At 37.5% G+C, this 21,624-nt stretch overlaps 2 protein-coding genes across 2 annotated transcripts; both read left to right on the forward strand.

Annotated features, from left to right (window-relative positions):
* Positions 1 to 368: 368 nt before the first annotated feature.
* On the forward strand, positions 369 to 11,904 carry LOC149014991 (MLO-like protein 9). Its single transcript, XM_089155313.1, has 15 exons — positions 369 to 945; positions 1,353 to 1,410; positions 1,576 to 1,796; positions 4,254 to 4,370; positions 4,982 to 5,039; positions 6,351 to 6,439; positions 7,403 to 7,477; positions 7,932 to 8,020; positions 8,143 to 8,192; positions 8,291 to 8,331; positions 8,422 to 8,595; positions 9,718 to 9,753; positions 9,858 to 9,925; positions 10,228 to 10,288; positions 11,066 to 11,904. Exons 1-15 carry the CDS (start codon positions 817 to 819, stop codon positions 11,366 to 11,368), a joined length of 1,569 nt encoding a protein of 522 aa, XP_089011439.1. The 5' UTR covers positions 369 to 816; the 3' UTR covers positions 11,369 to 11,904.
* Positions 11,905 to 13,417: 1,513 nt separating this feature from the next.
* On the forward strand, positions 13,418 to 21,374 carry LOC149014992 (Ribophorin I). Its single transcript, XM_089155741.1, has 10 exons — positions 13,418 to 13,646; positions 15,363 to 15,407; positions 15,572 to 16,206; positions 16,300 to 16,447; positions 16,534 to 16,710; positions 17,194 to 17,262; positions 17,374 to 17,463; positions 19,603 to 19,761; positions 19,858 to 20,082; positions 20,916 to 21,374. The coding sequence occupies exons 1-10, from the start codon at positions 13,554 to 13,556 to the stop codon at positions 21,105 to 21,107; spliced, it is 1,833 nt and encodes a 610-aa protein (XP_089011867.1). The 5' UTR covers positions 13,418 to 13,553; the 3' UTR covers positions 21,108 to 21,374.
* Positions 21,375 to 21,624: the final 250 nt, after the last annotated feature.

Raw genomic sequence — 21,624 nt, forward strand, 5'->3', positions numbered from 1 at the left:
TTGGAATCTTCTACCTGTCATTTCTCTACCCACACATTTAGAAGGAAGATAATAAGTACAATCCTTGACACGGGTACAGGATCTGAATATAAAATAAGGACTAGGGTCCTTAACTGCGAATATGTGGGAAATCAAAATTTACCAGGAAAAAAAAAAAAAAAAAGTGTAATAATAAAATTGAAGCCGATTATCAAAAAGATATCGTCATTGCCAAACCGTGACACCTTACATGTATATCATTTGTAATGGAGGAAGAGAGTTTAACGTGTAAACAATTGGAATTCTTATGATCAAATGTGCTAGCCACCATCCAATCTCCAAAGAAGCTGAAATTAAACTTTGGGCGGTTGGGATGTTACGAGTTTATGACCACAAGCTGCCAAACAAAATGCCTACTAAAGCTCCTTCTCCTGTAAAGAGTTTTAACAATGGCTGATTCATAAATACACTTATTCAAAACGTGGGTTTTACTTCCCCACCAACGGCCACATTGAACGTATCATTTACAGGAAAATTGGGAACTTCAAAACCGAATATAATATTTCTGTTTGGAAGCTTTGGAATGAAACTAATGGGAGTTGGGAGTTATGGATGCATGAAACCGTGTTTGATGTTTGCTCCCTCTCTCTGTCTGTGCATTAAGAACCCTTGAATTGAATCTGTGCACGTTATTCTGGGCATTGATGGAGAAGACCGGATAGATATTATTAGTAAGACCGTTTTCATAGGAGAGATATTGGTCTCTCTCTCTCTCTCTCTCTCTTTCTCTTTCTCTTTCAGCTTTCTTTGGGACAGCTAGTTCTGGTTGTCTTAGTCATGGCAGGAGGAGGAAACTCCCATGAGAGGGAGCTCGATCAGACGCCCACATGGGCCGTTTCTACTGTCTGTGCTGTTATTGTTATTATCTCCATTGTTTTGGAGAAAGTTCTTCACAAGGTTGGAGAGGTTAGCATTTCAGAAAACCTTTGCCATTTTATATCTCCTCTGTTTGGTTCTTCGATTTGATCCCCTGTTTTATGTGGTTTCATGAATAAAATGAGAGAGATTAGGATGTTGGTTCTACACTTTTGCTTTTCTATGTTGATTCTTCTATAACACAATCAGATGAATAGAGAACCCCCCCCCCCCCCCCAAAAAAAAAAAAAAAAAATCAATCTGGGTATTAATTTGCATTAATAAAAATTTCCATTGGTTGAGTTCAGCAGCCAAGCTTGGCTAGGCAGTCACCAGAAGACTTTGACATGCATTTTATTCCTTGCCAAACCTATTTGCTTTCTTCATTTATTCAATAGCCTTTAAATGATGTTCCATTGGGTTAGGCTTACTGGTCATCACTGGTCTTTTGATTTCAGTGGTTTACAAAAAGAAACAAGAAGGCTCTTTATGAAGCTCTTGAGAAGGTTAAAGCTGGTAAAATCACTACTTATGCTTCTTCATAATAATTATCTGTCACTAGGGAAAAAGAGGTTGAGGTGGGTTGGGGTGGGTGGTGATCAATTTGTCCTTTCCTCTTCAAGTAATTATCGTTTCATTTTTTGGTGGGAAACCATAAACATTTGACTGTAATCTTTGCAGAGTTGATGGTTCTAGGTTTCATTTCTTTACTTCTGACATTCTGTCAGAGCTACATCGCCAGAATATGCATTCCCTTAGAGTTTGCAAATACAATGTTGCCTTGCCGTTTTAGAGGGAAGCATCACCCTGTGGACGAGGAGGAGGAGGAACATCACCGGAGGCTTTTATGGGATGAACGTAGATTCTTAGCTGGTGGTGGTGGAGGTGTCAAGTGCAAAAAAGTAAGCTCATCTTGAATGACATATACTTTTGGATACTTCTTATTGCAATGTAATGGTTTCAAAGATGATACATGCAATGCAATCAAGATTTCGTTTTGGTTAGGAGACTTAATTTGTAGGTTTTTGGGAGGTTTTATACTTTATTTGTAACCCTTGAAGATTGGTCTTAAATCCTTTCTTTTCTTATTAATAAATTCAATCCTTTACTTGGGGGGAAAAAGAACGAAAAAGATGATACATGCAATCTGGGATCCTAGATTCCCATTTTCATGAAGAATGACTCAAGATAATGCAATTACCAATGGTGCTAAGATTTGAATTCCAGAATTTCATTACCTGGATGAAGAAAAAAAAAATCTTTAAATGGAGAATATGTTCAGGCTTCCAGCCACAAATTTAACTAAATAATGAATTTTGAATCCACTGCCCACCTCTCCCCTCACGTACTTTTTTGTTGTCAAAATTTCCATAGGACTTTAGGAAATCAATGCAAGAAACTGATCACCTGATTTTTGGAGCAGTTGATCAAGTTATCAATATTGTTAAGCTCATGCTTTATGTTATTCTCACTCTAATAATAGATTTTAAGAATAGTTTTGATTAATAAAGTTACAGTCCTACTGTAGTCCTAGTGGACACTGCTTCTCAGGCTCTTGTATTTCAATGAGAAACTATAGATAATACATAACACATGTGAGGACTGCTATTGATGTGAGATATCTAGTGACTGGAGGTTGATTTAAGTCGTAATGCAACAGGGAACAGCTCATCAATAGGAGTCGATCAATACAGATGACATGCTTAATCTGGATGCAAGGTTTCCAGAATGTGGGGTAATTTGGATGCATGTGTAACTAATTTCTGAAAGTACTAATTTTAAGTAGTAGAAAAATTCTACTGCTTGATGAGGTGCAAACCGAGGACTAGACACATTCCAAGCTTTCAGGAGTGGCTTACTAATCTTTTCAAAAAAGAATAGTTGCACCGTTGAAAGTTTCACTAGTCATGAAGGACATTGGTCATTCCTTTCTTCCTGTTTTATTTAGAAATGGAAGCAGGAGAACTTGTGTAAGTAACTGAGTTCATAGTTGTCGAGAATGAGTTTCTTAACCATGGCCTACCACAAATTAGTTCTAGTTAGCCCTTTGTGAGGAAAGCAATCCATACTTTAGGCCTTGTATCACGTGTGACTTTGAATAAAATTGACTGGAAGGAAAGGATCCATGTAACCATCCCCATTTCACTGGGAAAGGATCCGTTGCTGTTGTATGAGGATGATTATACATGGTGGTTCACTCTGGACTGATTAGAGGACTAATGATCTCAGGAATGGTTCAAATAGGAGGAGATCTGGCCCAGTTAGAATTTGAAGATCCAGAGAGGGGAAGGGAAGTAAAAGGTGAAAACGAAAAAAATAAAATATAACACAACTAGTTGACACCTAGTTTCTGTGGTACCATTACTGCATAACCTTTTAACACTCGCCCCACTGGGTGGACTAGGTGCTTCACACCTTTCCGGCCCATAACTTTAAACTTTTCCAGAGATTTTTGAGGACTCTTTCCTCATTCATTAGTCAACACTTTTCCTTGAAAGGAGGAGACATTAATGGTCCTAGATATTTAAATGGTGCCCTGAACAATAATGTTTACCTCGCTCTCCCAAGATGAGGCCTAACAAAGAGGGATGCGTCTTGTGCTAGAGATAAGAAGTCATTGGATTGGGTGTACATTTTCCATATACCTATACTATTACCTGAAGCAATAGTTGAACTTTCATTTTTGATTAGTCATTTTGTCTCATATTGCTTCAATTCAAACTTTTCTATTTGGTTATTCATTTTTAATCATTATTATCAATTTTGAGAGCACAGCTATATAGATTGCTTTTCATCTATATGTTGGTTTTGAAATAAAATTCCTTTATTCGGTTTAAAAACTTTTTATTCATTACTGTTGGCCAAAGGAAGCCTTTCCTTTTTGGGGTGCAGAAAGGTCATTTTGTCTTTCAAAGAATGATGTTGCAATTCTGAGTTTTTGACAAAAAGGGCATGATCTGGATTTTCCAAGAATCAAATTTTGATGCCTACTTCAATTATATACCCTCCCGTTTTTTTCATTCATTCCTATATTTGCATACAGCCTCTTGGCAGTCCTTGATTTGAAAGCTCTACTTTCCAATATGGCTAGCTTTGCTTGGGATCTATCTGTTTTTCGGCTGAGCTGCCACATGGTAGATACTTAAGCCATGTGCAAAAGTCTTTCCTAGCTGGATTGTGTAGGAGGTTGATCCTTCCTAAATCTACATACTCATTTCTTTTTGTCAACATCGATTCAACATCGATAGAATCATTGGAGATTGACTTTTACCTAGAATATCGTATTTAAATAATAAAGTTGAATTCTCTTATGTAATTACATCTTTCTCAAATTATGTCTAACTTGATTCCTAAAACAGGGTTATGAGCCCCTTATCTCAGTAAATGGGTTACATCAACTGCACATCTTCATATTCTTCTTAGCAGTCTTTCATGTACTGTTCAGTGCGACAGTGATGATGCTTGGAAGACTAAAGGTGAATAGACATTTTAAAGTACTTGTTTTGTTAAATTCTAATACTCAGACTGTGAATCTGAGCATTATATCCTGGCACATGGAGTACAGGTGGTTATACTTTATCTTTTGATTTATTCATCCAGTTCCAGGATATAATGTATTTAAAATGTCTATCTGGTTCTCTGAGATATTTGTTCTCTCTGTCTGAATATTCTGGATGGATAAAAACTGGATGAAATGTTCAGAATTCAGTAAGTTCTGATGCTATTGACTTTAGACCTGGAAGACATAATAGATTGATTCATTGGAAATAAATGGTTGATCCCAGCACTTTCACTTGGTTTGATGTAATTGTAAAAAGCCTTGCCTCGAGTCTGGACCTGGCAACCAGGCCAGGCCAGCATTTTTCACAACCTGCTGCTGTCAGATAAACGTATGCTCACAAACAATGCTGCTTTCTGGTCCAAGATTGGTCCTAATCAAAATTTAATTGGAATTCAATTTCTGACCAATACAGCCCAGTTGGCCTACTCTGGCTTGGATCTGTTGTATTGGGAAAATCTTCTTTTAATACTGCAATCTTGACAGGTCTGATGTTAGACCAACTTACTAACAAACTGTTCGATACAGATACGTGGATGGAAAGAATGGGAAGTTGATACTTCACTTGAGAAAGGACTGTCCAATGGTATTTTCTGATCCCTTTTTCTCCTCTCTTTTTTTTTTTTGGGGGGGGGGGTGTTGGGGGGTCAGGTGGGGAGGTAGGGATGCAAAGAGTTTCACAATTAGAATATATAACTCACACTTGCGCAAACACAAACATAGTTTGGATCAAGAATTTCTGTTAAAAATTAAGGATTTTAGGTTTTGGATATGTAGGGAAACCTCTAATAGAAAGCCTGGTTGCTAGGTGACTATGGAGGTTTTAGAGAGACAAACTGTTGAGCATGAAAACTGGAACTCTAATAGATTTATGTATCTCATCTTCAACAAATCAGAATCAGTGATTTCAGGAACTTGAACTAATGTAGAATCTAATGACATGAAAATAAAAGCAATAGGATGGATAGAGATTTCGTCTCTCTTGTTGTCTAGTAGATTCATTTGACTGACCCTAATAAAGCCAAGTCACTGTATAAGAAAACAATTGATTAATTAATTTAATTAAGCTCATCAAAAGTAAAGTTTGATTGCTAAGTCTAGTCAATATTTTCCATCAAATCAAGGAAAAGATCATTCACATAATTAAACAGCCTGTAAAAGTAGGCTTTCTTAGGTGTCCACCATCTCAGGCTGCCTGGATGGCCTAGGATTAACGCCACAAGGCCCACCATTTAAGGATTTTGCCCTTGTGCTGTAAATGACAACACCAACATTGAGTATTCCACCAAAGGTGGATTTTGACATGAAAGGTGAGTGCCAACAAAGATGCCAAGTGGAAGATGGTAAGCCGATAAGGCTTCCTTGATGGGTCGTGTAGGGAATGTTCCCCCTATTATGAAGTACTATTGGTTGGCAGTATGCTATAAACAATATTTTTAATTACCAGAAAAATATCCTTTCTGGAGAAAATGTAATCATTCCAACATACACTGACTCTGGACAGAGTTCACTGAGCAGATTTCTCTTCAAGTGCTACACGGCTAAGTAGTTTATGACCATATGAGGTATAAATGAGTTTGCTGGCATATATGATTTGCTTTACTAGTGGGTCTGCAAGCAGATCTAAGGGCAACCTAGAGAAACAATTGTAAGAGCTCAGATATATCACCATCGCAATGCCAGATTTGTGGACTTATTGTCTGGCCAGCTAGTAGACTAGTATGTCCACAAAGTGGAACTTCAATATTTGGGTTTGGGCAATGACTTAGTTTTCTTTGTTACTTTCAATCTCTGCTTTTTCGATATGAGATTTTTGGTGACAATTCTTTAATGTTGGAGGACCATCCCCTCTCACCAGCAACTGCTTTAGGCTGAACTGGGTATCCTGATTATGCAGATCCATCAAGATTCAGGCTTACTCATGAGACATCTTTTGTGAGAGCTCACAACAGCGCCTTGCTTAAGACTCCATTCTTCTTTGTCATTGTAAGAAATACATCATTTACCTTCTATCCTTACATTTTCCCACCTTCTAATTACTGGAATTTATTTAAAGAAAGCAAACAAGCAAGCAAAGTATTTGGAAGGATGCAACAGTGTGCCATGATTCTGTTCATATTTTTCTTATTTTAATTTTAAGCAACCCATAACATGTATCTGCCCAATCCAACTTGGTACAAATTAACATTAATACTTAAATAGTAATACATGATTAGATAAAATTATAATATTTTATTAAGTAACTACCAAAAACCAACTGATTGCAAAAGAGATTCCTCCTTTTAATTTGGTTGTCTAATATAACAGAGACTTCGACAAATCTAACTTGTTTTCATTCATTCTTCATCTCACTTATAATGTGGTGAATAAAGAGTTCAAAACCACCATGATCAATAGATCATGAGCAGCTGATGTTTGGTGCATGCATTTCCCATGATTGGAGCTCAGCTTGCACAATCACAAATGCACTATCAAATCCAGATCTCATGACTGGATTTGTGTGTCCATCTATAGACTGTAATGATTTCTGCTGAAAACACTCGTTGCTCTCCCCAGCCCCCTTGTTGGTTACCTCAGGGAACAGTCTTACTGTTACCTAAGGGCCTAGATTTGTTTTTTATTGTCCATCCCAAGGCTTTCTTTGACTTGGTGCCCCTCCATCCCACTGAGACCCCCACCTCATCCTTGAATTCACCCCATTCCTTTCTCCCATTGGTTTTTTTACATATAATTCTATTCATCCAAAAATTTTTTCTAGGCATCATATCACTGCTGTATCATATCTGTATCTTAATGATATATTACATGTCTTAATATTAACGAACATTGAAGGATACTAAAAGCTTGAGTACTTCTGCATGTATTTTCCTGTTATATTTTCATTATATGAGGCTTCCTAAAATATCCATTCCTTAATTACCAAAAGAAGAATAATTCCATCTCTGGCAGGTTTGCTTTTTCCGACAATTTTTCAGGTCTGTTCGTAGGGCTGACTATTTGACTATGCGTCATGGATTTGTCACAGTAAGCTTGTTCAACCTGAAGATTTTCGTAATCCAACTTTTTTTCTTGTTGTACCTCTTTTTTCCTATTCTTTAAAAGTTAGATCCATGTGTTTAAGTTGATATGGGGGTAGAGGAGGTCATCCTTTATCCCAAGGTAGAGAAGGTTGAATCATTGCAAAACTAGGGGCTTTGCTCTCATTCAAAATAAAGTGTTTGTCGTCTGTTGCCTTGAGCAGTCGGGAGTAGCAAGTGGGACTCTGCACAGGGGGAGAAAAATTCTTTGATCATGGAATAAAACCAAGAAAAGAAAGTGGCGATGCCATTTTTTAAGTGAATTAAGTCCTAGACTGGATTATGTGGCACATTTATTAGCTTTGAGGATGACTAAATGGGGTGGGGATCAATCATTTTATCATGCACATCAACCAAGAATGATATAGCAGACAGAAATGTTGATAATCTTATTTTTATAGGTTCATTTGGCTCCAGGAAGTAAGTTTGACTTCCAGAAGTATATCAAACGGTCACTAGAAGATGATTTTAAAGTAGTCGTGGGAATCAGGTAAAGAGTTATTATGTATACGGTATTTTTCCGAGCCCAATCTTGTTTATATTAAAGCAGGTGTGTCTCTAATTTCCTACATCTCAATTTATCCTTATGACAAATGAAAATGATGTTTGCAGTCCTGTGTTATGGGGTTCATTTGTGTTATTTTTGCTGTGCAATGTGAAAGGTGAGTCACTTCTGCAGTCATATTCTAAGATAACATTTCACTGTAGGAAATTAAAATAGAATTGACTCTTCCCTGGTGATTCATTTTATGCCCTTCAGGATGGCATGCAATGTATTGGGAAGCCACAATTCCTCTTATTGTAAGAATTTGTTATATCCAATCTTTTGATCATTGTCACTATTTTTTGGTTTGGTCACAAATAAAAATATGATCATTGATTTGGCTGTAGGTAATGTTGGCTGTTGGAACCAAGCTTCAGTCGATTGTAATACAAATGGCTCTTGAAATTCAAGAAAGACATGCAGTGGTTCAAGGAATTCCTCTTGTGAAAGTCAGTGACAAGCACTTTTGGTTTGGCAGGCCTAAGTTAGTTCTGTATCTTATCCAATTTGTTCTGTTTCAGGTAAAAAACTGTTTCTCCTCTTTATTAATTATAAAAATGTTGGCCTAATAAAACAGCAGTTAAAGAGGAGAATACAAAGAAGAACCACCAAAGGAAGAGAGTAGGGAAAACTAGAGATAGGGAGAGAATAGAAATCATGGCTAGAATGGACAGTTTAGCTGAGTCTCATAACCCACTGTATTAGTGAGTTGTGAAGTGTAATTACAGTAAAGGACGGAACTGAACTATTGCTCATAAGTCATAAGACAACAACTCAACCCTCCAATCAGCTCTATTAGAGTCCAGACTTGATACATGGCCTAAGTTATGCATGTCTTTCCTCACTGCATCTCCTAAGGAGTTTAAGGTACACCAGTGGTGCTTTTAGTTCCTTCAATCTTTATCAAGTCACTCCTCCATACTGGAGCATCCAAACACTTGAGCATGGGCATGCCACCTCAAATGACTTTCTTTTTTCTTTTTCGTTTATAATTTTTTGTTAATTAGGAAGCTCAAGAATGCAAAATTAACTTTCGGGATGAATGAAGAATTTATTAACCAAAACGAGAAAGGGGTGGAGAATACAGTAGAGAAACTAAGGCAAGGAGCCAACCAAAAGCCCACGGGCACTAGGCTAAAAGCAGAGCAAGGGGAAAAGAAAAAGGTAGCCAAAACCAGAGCAAAACAAAGCAGGCCTAAACTACTTTTTGCTTCTACTCTTCTTCTTTCTATGGGATTATTAAAACTTAAAAAGGAAATTTTTATAGAACAATCATGCTGCCTAGTGGAGATGGATGACGGAGAAAACTGGTTAAGATAAATTAAGGAAATTGTCTTGCTATAGCTGATCTTGGGAGTAGGTCCGGTACTTTTTGAAATCAAAGACTTACGAGCTCCACTGGTATAGAATCAACTGATGGTGGATCTCCTTCTTAAATTTATGTGCCACTTGAATATACCAGACAAGAAACAACTAGCTTTTCCTCCCTGGAGTTAAATTTTCAGTTTGTTTCATCTATTTTTATTCACTTCTTTTCTCATTAAAGCTACTTAATCCGAGGCAGAGGTCTTGAGAGTTGCTCTTGGTATGGTCACTAAGTTTTGAGATGTTGAACCTGGCTTATGGTCATATTCTTTGTGCAGAATGCATTCCAAATAACGTATTTCTTGTGGATTTGGGTAAGGACTCTTTTCTCCACTTTGAGACAGCATTTATATCTTCAGCACTACTTCTATGGAAGTTTTCTTGAGGCTAAGCTTAACGGGGATATTTCTTTTTGCAGTACGAGTTTGGATTGAAATCTTGCTTCCATGAGAACTTGCAGCTTATAGTCATAAGAATTCTTATAGGGTAACACTTGATTTCTGAAACTTATTTTTCCACTTGGTCTAGTAAATTGCAACTTTGGGTCGAGGATATCATTAACTTCTTTGGATCATATGTTGCTCAGAAGTACTTGGTGTATTACATCTGTGCATCTGTCCTTCCTGGATCCAACTGTGGCAGAAATTTTGTTCTCTATGCAATTTGCATTAGTTCTATCCAGGAGTATTGCACCAACACAGAACCTTATTATGCATTCTCTGATTGCAACATTGTGACACCTACCTTTCTGAAATGAGTTATTGAACCAATTATATTGATTGGTGCAGGATTGGGATCCAAGTGACGTGTAGTTACATAACTCTCCCCCTCTATGCGCTGGTAACACAGGTATGAATGAGATTAAAGTTGTTCATGTTGAATGTCTTTCCAATTGCAAACGTTTTCTTTTCCCCTTTTTAATCAGGTGAGAAATTGACGATCTTGATGAAAGCTAGAATTTATACTCATTGCACAATTGGGTTAAATGGATTTCTTGATAATTATATTCTGAATGTACAACAGATCCTCAAATTGTGTTTGACAACTCAACTTATGGCCTCCGACTTTTTGGATTCCTTTTTCTGCCACTTTCTGTCAACATATTGATTTGTAGGGATCAATTCCCAGACTATGCAGCATTGTCAGTTTGACTGGGATTGACCTGACTTAATACTTAAACATTCACACGAAAATCCATTCTCTCTGATTTCATGAATCTGTTTGGAAGTTTTTTTTTTGGATGAATAAATAGTATATTAAACAACAAGGAGAAACAAAAAGGGGGGGGGGGATCCAACCTTCAAGGGAGAGGCTGAAAAGAGGAGGTTAGACCCCAGGTAACAACAATAAGCGTGTTCCTTGGGGTGTCAGGGGATGGGGATAGACTGTAGCCTAGAAGAAACATCAAAATAGATGGTTTTCCAAATCAAGTCAGTAGAGTGAGATTTGGAAGTCCATCTCCTGAGGTTATGCTCCCACCATAGATGGTGAATGGTAGCACTGAAGATCAACCTGCCAACCCGATCATAATATTCAGTTTTCTTTGCTAGTGAATCATTGTTCTTCAATAATTGCAAGTTTGATGTGATTATGTTCTCTAACCATTTATAATATGGGAATGCACAGATGGGATCAACTATGAAGAAAAGCATATTTGATGAGCACACGAATAAGGCTCTTAAGAAGTGGCACTTGAATGCTGTACATAAGACAAAGCCAATGCAGCCAGCAGTTCATACCCTTGGTGATCCAACTCCTGGCTTCCAGAATGATGGCTGTGAATTATCAGACATGCAAACTAAAACATCACCCAACTCATCAGCAGCCAACCTGATGGCTGCCGTGGATAATGGTTGTCCGCAACCTGGAACAGAGGAACGGCAGCGTCGTGATGCAAATCACCATAACACAGACCTACTAAGTTTATGATGATGATGACAGCAATGATGAAAATGTTGTGTATGCTGTTTTCATGGTTGAGACGTGTTAGAAGTGGTTCTTGGAATCATTTTCTACTACCACAAATACAATGATTTGGACAGGTCTTGGGATATGGTTTAGCTGAGTGCCAGCCTTCTTTTTTTTTTTTTTTGAAGCAGTTGCAAATGTTCCTTATGGTACTGCAACTTGGGATTTCCTTCTTTTTTTTTTGGGTATGGAAAGTTAAAGACTATTGGGTGAGCTCTGAGTGATCAAACGAAGCTTCAAGATTAGAACTTAGAAGTGCTGTTATTTTTGGGAGTTCAAGTCAAATCTTAAGGTGTGTATACATGAATATACTTCAGGATACACAAAAAACCTAGTTACTCTGGAGAGAAATATTTTTGGATCTGTTATGCATTTGTAGATAAAGTTGGCATGAGGAATCATGACAAGATTGGCCGATTCAGATTGGAATGTGCTACATCTGATCCTGATAATGGATTATTTGATCCAACTTTTCTAGGCTTTTTGTTGTTGCAGATTCTGTGGGGTTTTTTTTTTGGGTCCAATTCAACCTTGTTCTTTCTCTTACCATATGCATTTTTGTTATATCTTGTAATTCTAATTGCAAGCGTCAGTCTTCAAATATGCATTTCAATCATATATTTGGATTCAATTGCAAGAGTCAATCAATTTTACCGTATACATTTTAATCACATCTTTGGTTTCCAATTATCTTGCCAAATATGCTCTATCCATGATTGATTGATTATATATATATTTTTTTTTGGGTAAAAATCTATCAGGGGTTTTCACGAGTAGCAATTTCAGAATAACAATTCACCGAGTCATTACTCACTTGACAAGATTGGAGAACTTTATTTTGAAGCCACGAATAGCATGGCATTTTCACTTTGTATATATGCAACAACAACAACAATAAGCCTTGTCTCAACTAAACGGGGTCGGCTACATTGATTCTTGCATTTCAATCATTCCTGTTTGAGGCCATGCTAGATACAAGGCCTAAGCTATGCATATCCATTCTCAGCATTTCTCTTAAGGTTATCGTAGGTCTACCTTTAACTCTTATAGTTCTTCAATCGGGACTATATCACTTCTCCGTACATTGACGTTTATAGGGCTCCATTGAACATGGTTGTGCCACCTCAAACGACATTCCCGAAACCTAACATTTATGAAAGCAACTCCCAGACCAACTCTAATATGATCATTCATTATCTTATCCTTCCTAGTTTTGCCACTCATCTATCTTAACATCCTCATTTTGGTACCCTAAGTTTGTCTATATGATTATTTTTAACAACCCAACACTCTCTACCATACATCATAGATAGGTTGAATGACAGTTCTATAGAATTTTCCTTTAAGTATTAACGGAATATGTCGATCACACGATGCCCTGGATGCACCTCTCTACTTCATCCACCCTATTTTAATTATTTTGGAAACATCATCATCTACATCACCTTTTTTATTTATGATTGGACTTAGGCACCTAAAAGAATCACTCTGAGGAAATTCCTTATGGTCAAGTTTTACCATCTCATCATCTACCTGATCATAATTAAAGTTACAAACTAAATATTTTGTCTTCATTCTACTTAATTTAAAACCTTTTAATTCCAAAGATACTCTCCATGATTCTAATTTGGTAAATCATCACTTTAATCTTAGTTTATCGATACAATATCATCAGCGAAAACCATCAAATGTTTGTAAACTTCTTATTACATATGCTAGCATTGGACTCAGATCAAAACAGCTACTGATGAACATTTTCAATCTCTTTTCGTAATATATATTAATAAAAAGAGTTTTTTACAAGAGCCTCATTCATTTTCATAGGAAACAAATCGCATCCCCTCCAAAATCAAAACCTTGCAAATACCCCTCCATCCTTAACCCGGGACCGGTATTGGCCAGTATCAACCCTTTCGACAACCCGGTCTGAAGTTGGGTCAACTCAAACGGGCCGGACCGCGATAAAATTCCGCCCGTTTCTTACCTATACGGTCTTCGGTTATGGTCTTCTTTCCCACAAGCAAGGCACGTCTAGAGATCGAGAGACGTCTCTGCTACTCATCGCTCGTCGGAGGTTCAGAGCTTTTGAGGGGAAAGAATTGCAATCCAACTGTGACCACGAAGCACTGAGAGGAACTGAGGAAGGATGGGGTTTCGCCTCAATCTTTTCCTGTTTTTGATTGCCATTTGCTCCACACCTGTGCTCTCCGACTTGATACTCGCAAGGGTTGATCGACGGGTAAGTTGTTCTTCAATCCACTTTGATACCATTCTTCTGTTCTGTTAAGTTCCCTTTCTCATGAAAACGAGTTCTGTTATCTGTAATTTCCTTCTTCAGATCTAGTTAACAGCAATACGTCCAAAAAGTGTTCTTGATCTCTCTTACCTTCAAAGTTTTCAGCTATGGATTTAGCTATTCTTCCAGCGTTACTTGTGGATCATCGATCTTAATGATTCATTTGAACATATACAATGTATGAGCATAAACAGGCATGTCTAGAATGTAGATATAATGGGCTTTGGCCTACCTTCGTTTCAAAATTAGATACTTGAAATGAATTGTTACGACTTATGAAAATGCATAAATGAGTGGGTTTTATATCTAGGCGACAGTTAAGGTACATATGGTAATGGGAATCAGTATCTTATTTGCTTGGCTTATTTGTGATTTGTCTGCTCATGAGGCTTATACAACACTGGTAGAAGTGACAAGGCAATCTGTGTGAGAGAGAGATTATCTGGAAGGTAAATTGTGTTGATGTCTATGGCTAACATGTCATAATAGATATTTCATGTATAATTTAATTAGAAGTAGAAGGTTATCTGTCACCTGGGAAGGTATGCTAGCACCCTCTTTATCTATTTCACTCATCCTCACATGAAATGTCCTTGATTCTCTCCAACGTACAGAACCATTCTGTCACACCTCGATGGTGCGTTCTCTTTATGCTTCTTTCTTGGTGAATCCTCTTCCTTGAGTGAAACACTTGGAAGTGAAGGTTTATTTCTACTGGTCGGTCAAGGTTAGCAATTTGCTTTTTACAGGATTTCTGAGTTCTGTTTATTGTGAAGCTCCATGGGATTTGTTTAAACACTAAAAAATTTCTTAAAGTGAAAGTTGATAAATCCTCCATCCCCACCCTTAAATAAATAAATTGTTGGTGGGATTCTGTCAGATGTTAAGAATATGTGTGATTGCATTATCACTTTTATGAGCCTGAATATTACACTAACGAGACTGAGCTGCACTCTGTTAGCCAGCTGAGTGGCATATTTGGCACTTCTGGGATTTGCTGGGTTGGATGAAGCTTATATGATTGAATCATGATGATTAAGTAGATCACTCTGCCAAGGACTATCTTGTGTTATGCTGAAACTTGTGGAGCTTACATGCCGAGTTATGTCTAGAAGTTGGTCAACTTGGGAAATTAACCATCTTCTAATTTTTATGACATAGAACTACAGAACAAAATTTTGAAACACAAATTTCGATATGGTCTTACTTTAGTTCCAGCTCAAACAACAATAAGTGGGAGTTGATATTTGATAAATGACTGACTGTGTTGGACAGAGAAGCCATCTTTTATATCTAAGTGCGTCTAAGATTTAATGCAAAATAATACGTGCATGTAAACAATGGAAGTTGATCTTTGTCATACTCCCTTCCATAAGGAAACAAAATTTTCAACTTTATGTAGCCAGCCAATTTAGCTGGGATGAGGCTGAGTGGAGGCTTTTAGTGCAGCAGCTTAGTTTCAGTTTAGACATCAATCTACTGGACTTGGTTGGTTGGCAAGAGTTCTTTATAATAGCATTCTGCATTCCACTTCCTTGTTGGCCTTTGTTTTATAATTTTCTTTTATTGCGTCTCTTTCATCCAAAAAGTAGTGGAGTTTCATGAGTGTATTCTATGGGCCATCTTCTGCTGCTGACCATGTTAAATCCTTTCTTGCAGATTGACTTAACTTCTCAGATTGTTCGTGTCACCTCATCACTGAAGGTGCATAAACATTGCTTGAATTAGATTTGAGTACTTCATGAATTTGATTAAATGAAATGGTTTTTTTTTTGGGATGAATTTTGCTTTTGTATGTGAATATTTTCTTAAGAAATCTAGATAATGCTTTTCAACGTTTGTGTTTTGTAATGGCTGTTGTTTTGTAGGTGGAGAATGCAGGCACTGCTGTTGTCTCAGAGGTTTTATTGGCTTTACCTGATCACCTGGATAAGAACTTAGCATTTATGAAAGTATCTACTAGTGAAGGAAAAGGGAAAACAAAATCTTCTGCTACCAATCTTCCTTTTAAAGTTGCTAGTCCTGAAGGGAAGCCTTCATCTTTGGTTTTCTATTCAGTGTCTTTGCCCAATGCACTAAAGAAGGGAGAGAGCTTCAATTTGGATGTCTTTTCTGTATTCACACATTCCGTACGACCATTCCCTGTGGAAATTACTCAGGATGATTCACAGGTTGTCTTGTACCAGGATAGTGCATACTATCTTTCTCCTTATGAAGTCAGGGTCCAGTCGCTCACTGTTAAACTACCGAATACAAGAGTTGAAAAATATACAAAACTTCCTAATACAAAGCAAGTAGACTCAGAGATCAAATACGGCCCATATGAGAAAGTTTCTCCCTTCTTGTACTCACCAATAATTATTCATTTTGAAAACAACAGACCTTTTGCTGTTGCTCAACAGTTGGTAAGAGAGATAGAGATCTCCCACTGGGGCAATGTACAGGTCACAGAGCATTTCAACCTTGCACATGGAGGTGCTCAAAACAAAGGGGGATTTTCCAGGTCTGCTTACATTTTCATGCACAGATTCATCATTTCTGTTGTATTACATGTGATGTGAAAGTTAAGTTTTGGCATTTTGTGTATGTTCTGCAGACTTGATTATCAAGTCAGGGCCCATATTAGGGGTTCATCATCATTTAGGCATCTTGTTGCTAAATTGCCCCCAAGAGCTCGTTCTGTTTATTATAGAGATGAGATTGGGAATATATCAACGTCCCATCTATGGGGTGATTCTAAAAAGGTAAATACTCTGTTGCCTGCTTTAGATATTTGTCCTGACTACTGTATCTGTTTCTTGATTTAACCCAAACATTTATCTGCATGCAGACAGAACTAGAGTTTGAACCTCGTTATCCAATGCTTGGAGGCTGGAAAACAGCTTTTACAATTGGTTATGGTTTACCACTCAAGGACTTTTTGTTTGTATCTGGAAAGAACCGTTTCCTCAATATTACCTTTGGATGCCCAATAGATGATGTGGTTGTCGAGAACCTCATTGTAAAGGCAAGTAGATTTCTGTTGTACTAGATTATTCGGCATGTCTCTAACTTTGGTCGTCTTATAATTTACTTTTTCATGGCTGGTATTTAATACTCTAGAAGGGAAGCTCAACCTTTTGATCTTTGTTATAATCTTGCTCTACTGATTAGTGAATATGGACCTGCTTTATTAACCAATGCCCAACACATCTAAACTTGTTTATGAAGTAGCATAAAATTTGGGTTACCTTAGTGGTGATCTCATTTCTCCATAAGATTTGGTTCTCCAAATATAATCAAAGAGGCTGCTTCTAGAGTAGACCTTGTGACTACTTGGTCAGAGTGGAGCAATTTTACCATATGTAAGGTGCTAGTTATATTATTTGTCTATTTCTCCAACGTGCAATTGTGAAGTCTGTAATCTATGAATGGCATTGAACTGCCTGAACCTGTGGTGCATTGTGAATTTCTTTGTTATTGGCATTAACATGTTCTCCTCTGATGGCAGGTCGTCTTGCCGGAAGGGTCAAAGGACATTTCTGTTTCTGTTCCATTTGTGGTAAACCAAAAGAAAGAGGTATATAGTGCTTTGTCTCTTGTCATAAATATTTTCCTGGAATCTTTCTTTTATATTGCTCACTTTTTTTAACCAACTTATATCTGAAAACTGGGTTGATGTGTTATGCAGATCAAGTATTCCCACTTAGATATTGCAGGCAGGCCAGTGGTTGTATTAGAAAAGACTAACATTGTGCCAGAACATAACATGCATTTCCAGGTTATTTTTTTCCCGCTTTTCCTTCTGATAATTAATATTTCTTTTGTCAATTGTTTTTGTTCCATCCTTAATGGACTTCATGGTAAGGTGGTCGTTGTTGTGTACTTGTGTTTAGTTTCTTTTAGGTGGTAGTTGTATCAATGCATATTATACGATTGAATGTCAAAAACTCTTTCAGAAAAGGATCTTGAACTTGGTGTTGGGGTTTCTAAGAAGCGATACCTTGGTCTTCGTAGGGGAGGAAGACCAAAATGTATCCTGAAAGCATAGGGGTTATGAAATCAATTGGGTGTCTATATTGATGAGGTTTTTTGCCATTAAGGATCACATGTTGGTGTGGTGGTTAAACAGCACTGTTCCTTTGTCACATATTGATACAAACTTTTTTACCATAAAAATCATATCAAAGGTTCAAAATTAAAAACCGTTGAGCTTAAGACTCACAGCACCTTGTGTGCTTGCACTATACTCTTGTGTCTTTTGAGTTTTGCCCTTGTTTTTTTGGGAAATAGGTCTCTGCTAAGAATTCTGTGGCAATATACAGCTTTGAGTTGTTTAGCAAAACTTTGTATAACCCATGACTTCATATTGGTGAGTGGAATTTTATTTAATTGAAACCTGTGGAGGTCAAGAGATATCTTGGGGGTTTTCTGGGATAAAATGCTAAGGTCCATTTTGAGGGTAGAAGACCAAATGGAGTAGATTCTATTTTGTAGCATGTGCCAAACTGTGAGGGCAGAAAACCAATAGTGCTTGTTTTGCCTTCTCTAGATTTACTGACCCAACTTGCTAAACCAGGGGTAGTTGGGGCTCTCTGAAACTCCAAGCAGAAGTGCTGCCACCCATTCAACAGTGTACAGTTTTTATCTTGTTTGTACATTGACTGGTTGTAATGAATTCTTAATTGTTGACAACAGTGCACAGCTTCATAGTTCACACAACAACGCTGCCCTCCCTTCCTCCCCCCACCCCCCCAAAAAAAAAACAGAAATAAGGGGGGAAAAACCAGTGTGAACCTGAGAACAATGTTTCCCATGAAAGTATAGGGCCTAAGGTAAGTGAAAGAAAGGACAGATTCTATTTTCATCAGTCATTGTTTTAACTTCCTAACAATTTAGGTGCCCGCTGATTAACAAGCTGGAAAAGTACTGACTGATGTTTTTTGCTTAACATGGTCTTGGTGAATGCCCTATATTAGAATAGTAACTTTGTTTCCAAGTGAAGGATGTTATTTTTTCTTGGAGTGGTCAGTGCATCAATTCTCCATGTGTAAAATACTGCGATTGGTATTGTCATGTATGCCTTGAATTCTTGTAGCTAGTTTTGGAAGATCGACCTGCTCCGATGTATCTTAGGAGGCAACCTGAATAGCCTTTTTTCTGAAATCTATGACTGAAACAGAGGGCTTGGGACGTTGGATCCAATGGTTCGACCCATTCACCCAATTGGAATACTATATTTGTACCTCACGTTCTTGTAAAGTCATTGAGATTTGGGGAGTTTTGACTTGGGGTTTTTGGGTAAGAGTTCTTCTCACCACGTTGGGTATTTTGAGGGTCCATATCATGGTCTTTTTCTTTACATAGTGAAAGTTCTTATTCTGTAGACATAGTACATCTAGGTGGTATGTGAATCATATTAGATCTCTGTGTTGTCTTGTTCTATTTTTTATTTTGTTAGTTGTTGTTGGTGTTCATTGTGTGTGGATGTGCTTGGAGGCTTTGTTTGATGGGCCCTAATTTGCAGGCGAATCCAACAGCATAGTTTACATTCAATGAATGAATTTTATTTTTCCTTGGGCAAGGGGATACTTCTGCACTTTCGTACTTTTCATCGATATGAAAAGCAATACTGGCACTTTTTCTGATCAGGATTGTGTTCTGTAGCTTCTGACTGGTTTCAACATGCCTAAAAAATGTCATGTTCAGACTTCAGACAGCATTTAATGTATGTAATCTTAAAGCTGTCTTGCTGTTATTGGAAGAAATGGCTTCATCTAGTTTATGTGAAGGGTTTTTTTTCCTTTCTCTTTCTTGTAGTAGCTTATGTTGGTTTAAATGGTGAAGCATGCCAATTCTGGTAACATAGTTACTCTTCCTGTGGATTGTTTTTGCTGAATTGTACTTGGTTGTATTTCAGGTTTATTACAGGTTCAATACTATTTCGTTGCTTACAGAGCCATTGATGTTGATATGTGGGTTCTTCCTCCTCTTCATTGCTTGCATTGTATATATGCATGCCGATGTGACAATATCCAAATCGTCTGCTTCTTATCTGGCAAAACTACAGTGGGATGAGGTGAACAGAAATTTATTCAGATCATGAAATGCCAGTCCAGAAGGATGTGTAGTTTCTATTACTTTCTTTTGTGATTTGGATGCATTCTAATTTCAGGTGCAAGCAGCAATACAACAAGTCCTAAACAACATCAATCGGTGTCTAGCAGTCCATGATAAACTGGAAGCATCATTGCGAGACCTCTCGAGGACAGGGGATGTACAGTCTTGTAAAGCAGCTCGTAAAGCAGCTGATGCTTTGTTGAAAGATTTGGCAAAAGAGTTGAAACCAGTGCTAGCATTTTTGCACTCTTCTCCCCAGGCTGCTCAGCTGTTGCCTAAGGTTGGATAGGTTATATCTAATGCTGCTGCTTTTATTAATTGGATCCTTTTTCTGGTTTACTGGGAGAAATGGATATATTCAACCAAAGGTCACAATCTCACATTTCTTGTTTAAACAAATCGACTTGAATATGATTAGCATCCTATTTGGATGGTAGAAACTACATGTTAACTGTGATGTTATTCCAACTGATGAATACATCAGATTCTAACAATTGCTCCAACTGTCAGCCTATGGGTTTACAACAAAAAGTCTGGATCGATCCTTGCTCTCCACCGAGCTCTATTTGAAATCATATTTGGTAGAATGCCTAAGCTTTGCATTTCTTTCCTTGTCACCTTCTTAGGTTGTCTAGCCCTGCCTTTGGTTCTTTTGGTGCTTTCCATCTGAATAAATAACTCCTCCAAACTGGGGCATCCTATCACCAACTCAATTTCCTTCCGTTTGTAGATTGCAACATCTGGAACTTTCTTTCGTATGTTTATTCTATATTTCGTAGCATCTTCCTGTCTTGTACATATATTTTATCAGGAATTGATAGCTTTCTTAAAAAAACTATGTTTATTGATAGTTTGAGCATCTTCTGAGCATTTCTTAGCAAATGCAGAGAAAATCATATAATTTGTTTTCCATTACTGCTCAAGTGTCTGCTCTGCCATAAAAGCATTGTCTCTCCCCTTTATGGCCCTTAATCTGTAAAGTTTTTACCTCCTCCAAGTTGTTACACTGTTGCTTTCGCTCACTTGTATGATACGGTTGTGAAGTTGTGCAAAGCTCTGCCTATTTCAGTATGGCATGGTAACAATGTTTAAAATTATGATTTTCTGGTACAGGTGGAGGACCTGGTCTCCAAGGAGAAAGAGATGCAAGAGAAACTAATGCTGAAACACTCAGCAGTGGTGGATAGCTATGAAAAGAAATCAGGGGGTAAGGAAATCGAGAACAGGATTGTTTCTCTTCAACAGAAACTGGTGGCTTTGAGGCAGGATGTGGATGAACTACTAGAGTTCTTGGATGAAATCTAATAGATAGTTTTATTTATATGATCAGAAGCTGAGGATTTTTTTTCTGTTTCACTGGGGTAGTGCTTCTAAGTATTTAATTTTAGGGATATGCTTTGATCAAAATCTGTCTCTTAGTTGATGAGCTGTTTTGTTTGGACGAAATCTAATAGATAGTTCTAATAGGATTCTTCAGTGATGTCTCTAATATTTAATTTTTGGGATATGCTTGGATCAGAATTTTGTTTCGTAGTTGAATATCCTGATGGGGTACTCAAATGTTTCCTGGAATTCTTTCTTCTTCTTGATGAGCATTAGTTTTTCCACTTTGAAAATTATTTTACCGTTGTGTTACTTGAATTTGCTAAAATATGTTTGCAGTTTAGTTGGGAGTTGGTTCGACCGGTCACCAAAACAGGTTCTTGGGCCTGAGTCTAGATCAGCCCCCCCGCCGATGGTTTTTCGAACCACAAACATGGTAGGGCGCGACCATTAAAAGTATGGCCCACCAAAATTTTATATATTATTTTTTTAATATTTA

This window comes from Hakea prostrata, chromosome 5 (assembly GCF_041222555.1).
Source record: "Hakea prostrata isolate BN-2017 chromosome 5, UWA_Hpros_2, whole genome shotgun sequence".
NCBI classification, from domain to species: domain Eukaryota; kingdom Viridiplantae; phylum Streptophyta; class Magnoliopsida; order Proteales; family Proteaceae; genus Hakea; species Hakea prostrata.

What these genes read in the sequence shown, in the direction of transcription:
- LOC149014991 (XM_089155313.1), top strand. Translation starts at nt 817, where the DNA reads ATGGCAGGAGGAGGAAACTCCCATGAGAGGGAGCTCGATCAGACGCCC. An exon ending in GAGGTGTCAAGTGCAAAAAA is followed by an intron (nt 1,797 to 4,253) that starts GTAAGCTCATCT and finishes TTCCTAAAACAG; the next exon opens with GGTTATGAGCCCCTTATCTC. An exon ending in TGAGAAAGGACTGTCCAATG is followed by an intron (nt 5,040 to 6,350) that starts GTATTTTCTGAT and finishes CTGATTATGCAG; the next exon opens with ATCCATCAAGATTCAGGCTT.
- LOC149014992 (XM_089155741.1), top strand. Translation starts at nt 13,554, where the DNA reads ATGGGGTTTCGCCTCAATCTTTTCCTGTTTTTGATTGCCATTTGCTCC. An exon ending in GTGTCACCTCATCACTGAAG is followed by an intron (nt 15,408 to 15,571) that starts GTGCATAAACAT and finishes GTTGTTTTGTAG; the next exon opens with GTGGAGAATGCAGGCACTGC. An exon ending in CAAAACTACAGTGGGATGAG is followed by an intron (nt 19,762 to 19,857) that starts GTGAACAGAAAT and finishes TTCTAATTTCAG; the next exon opens with GTGCAAGCAGCAATACAACA.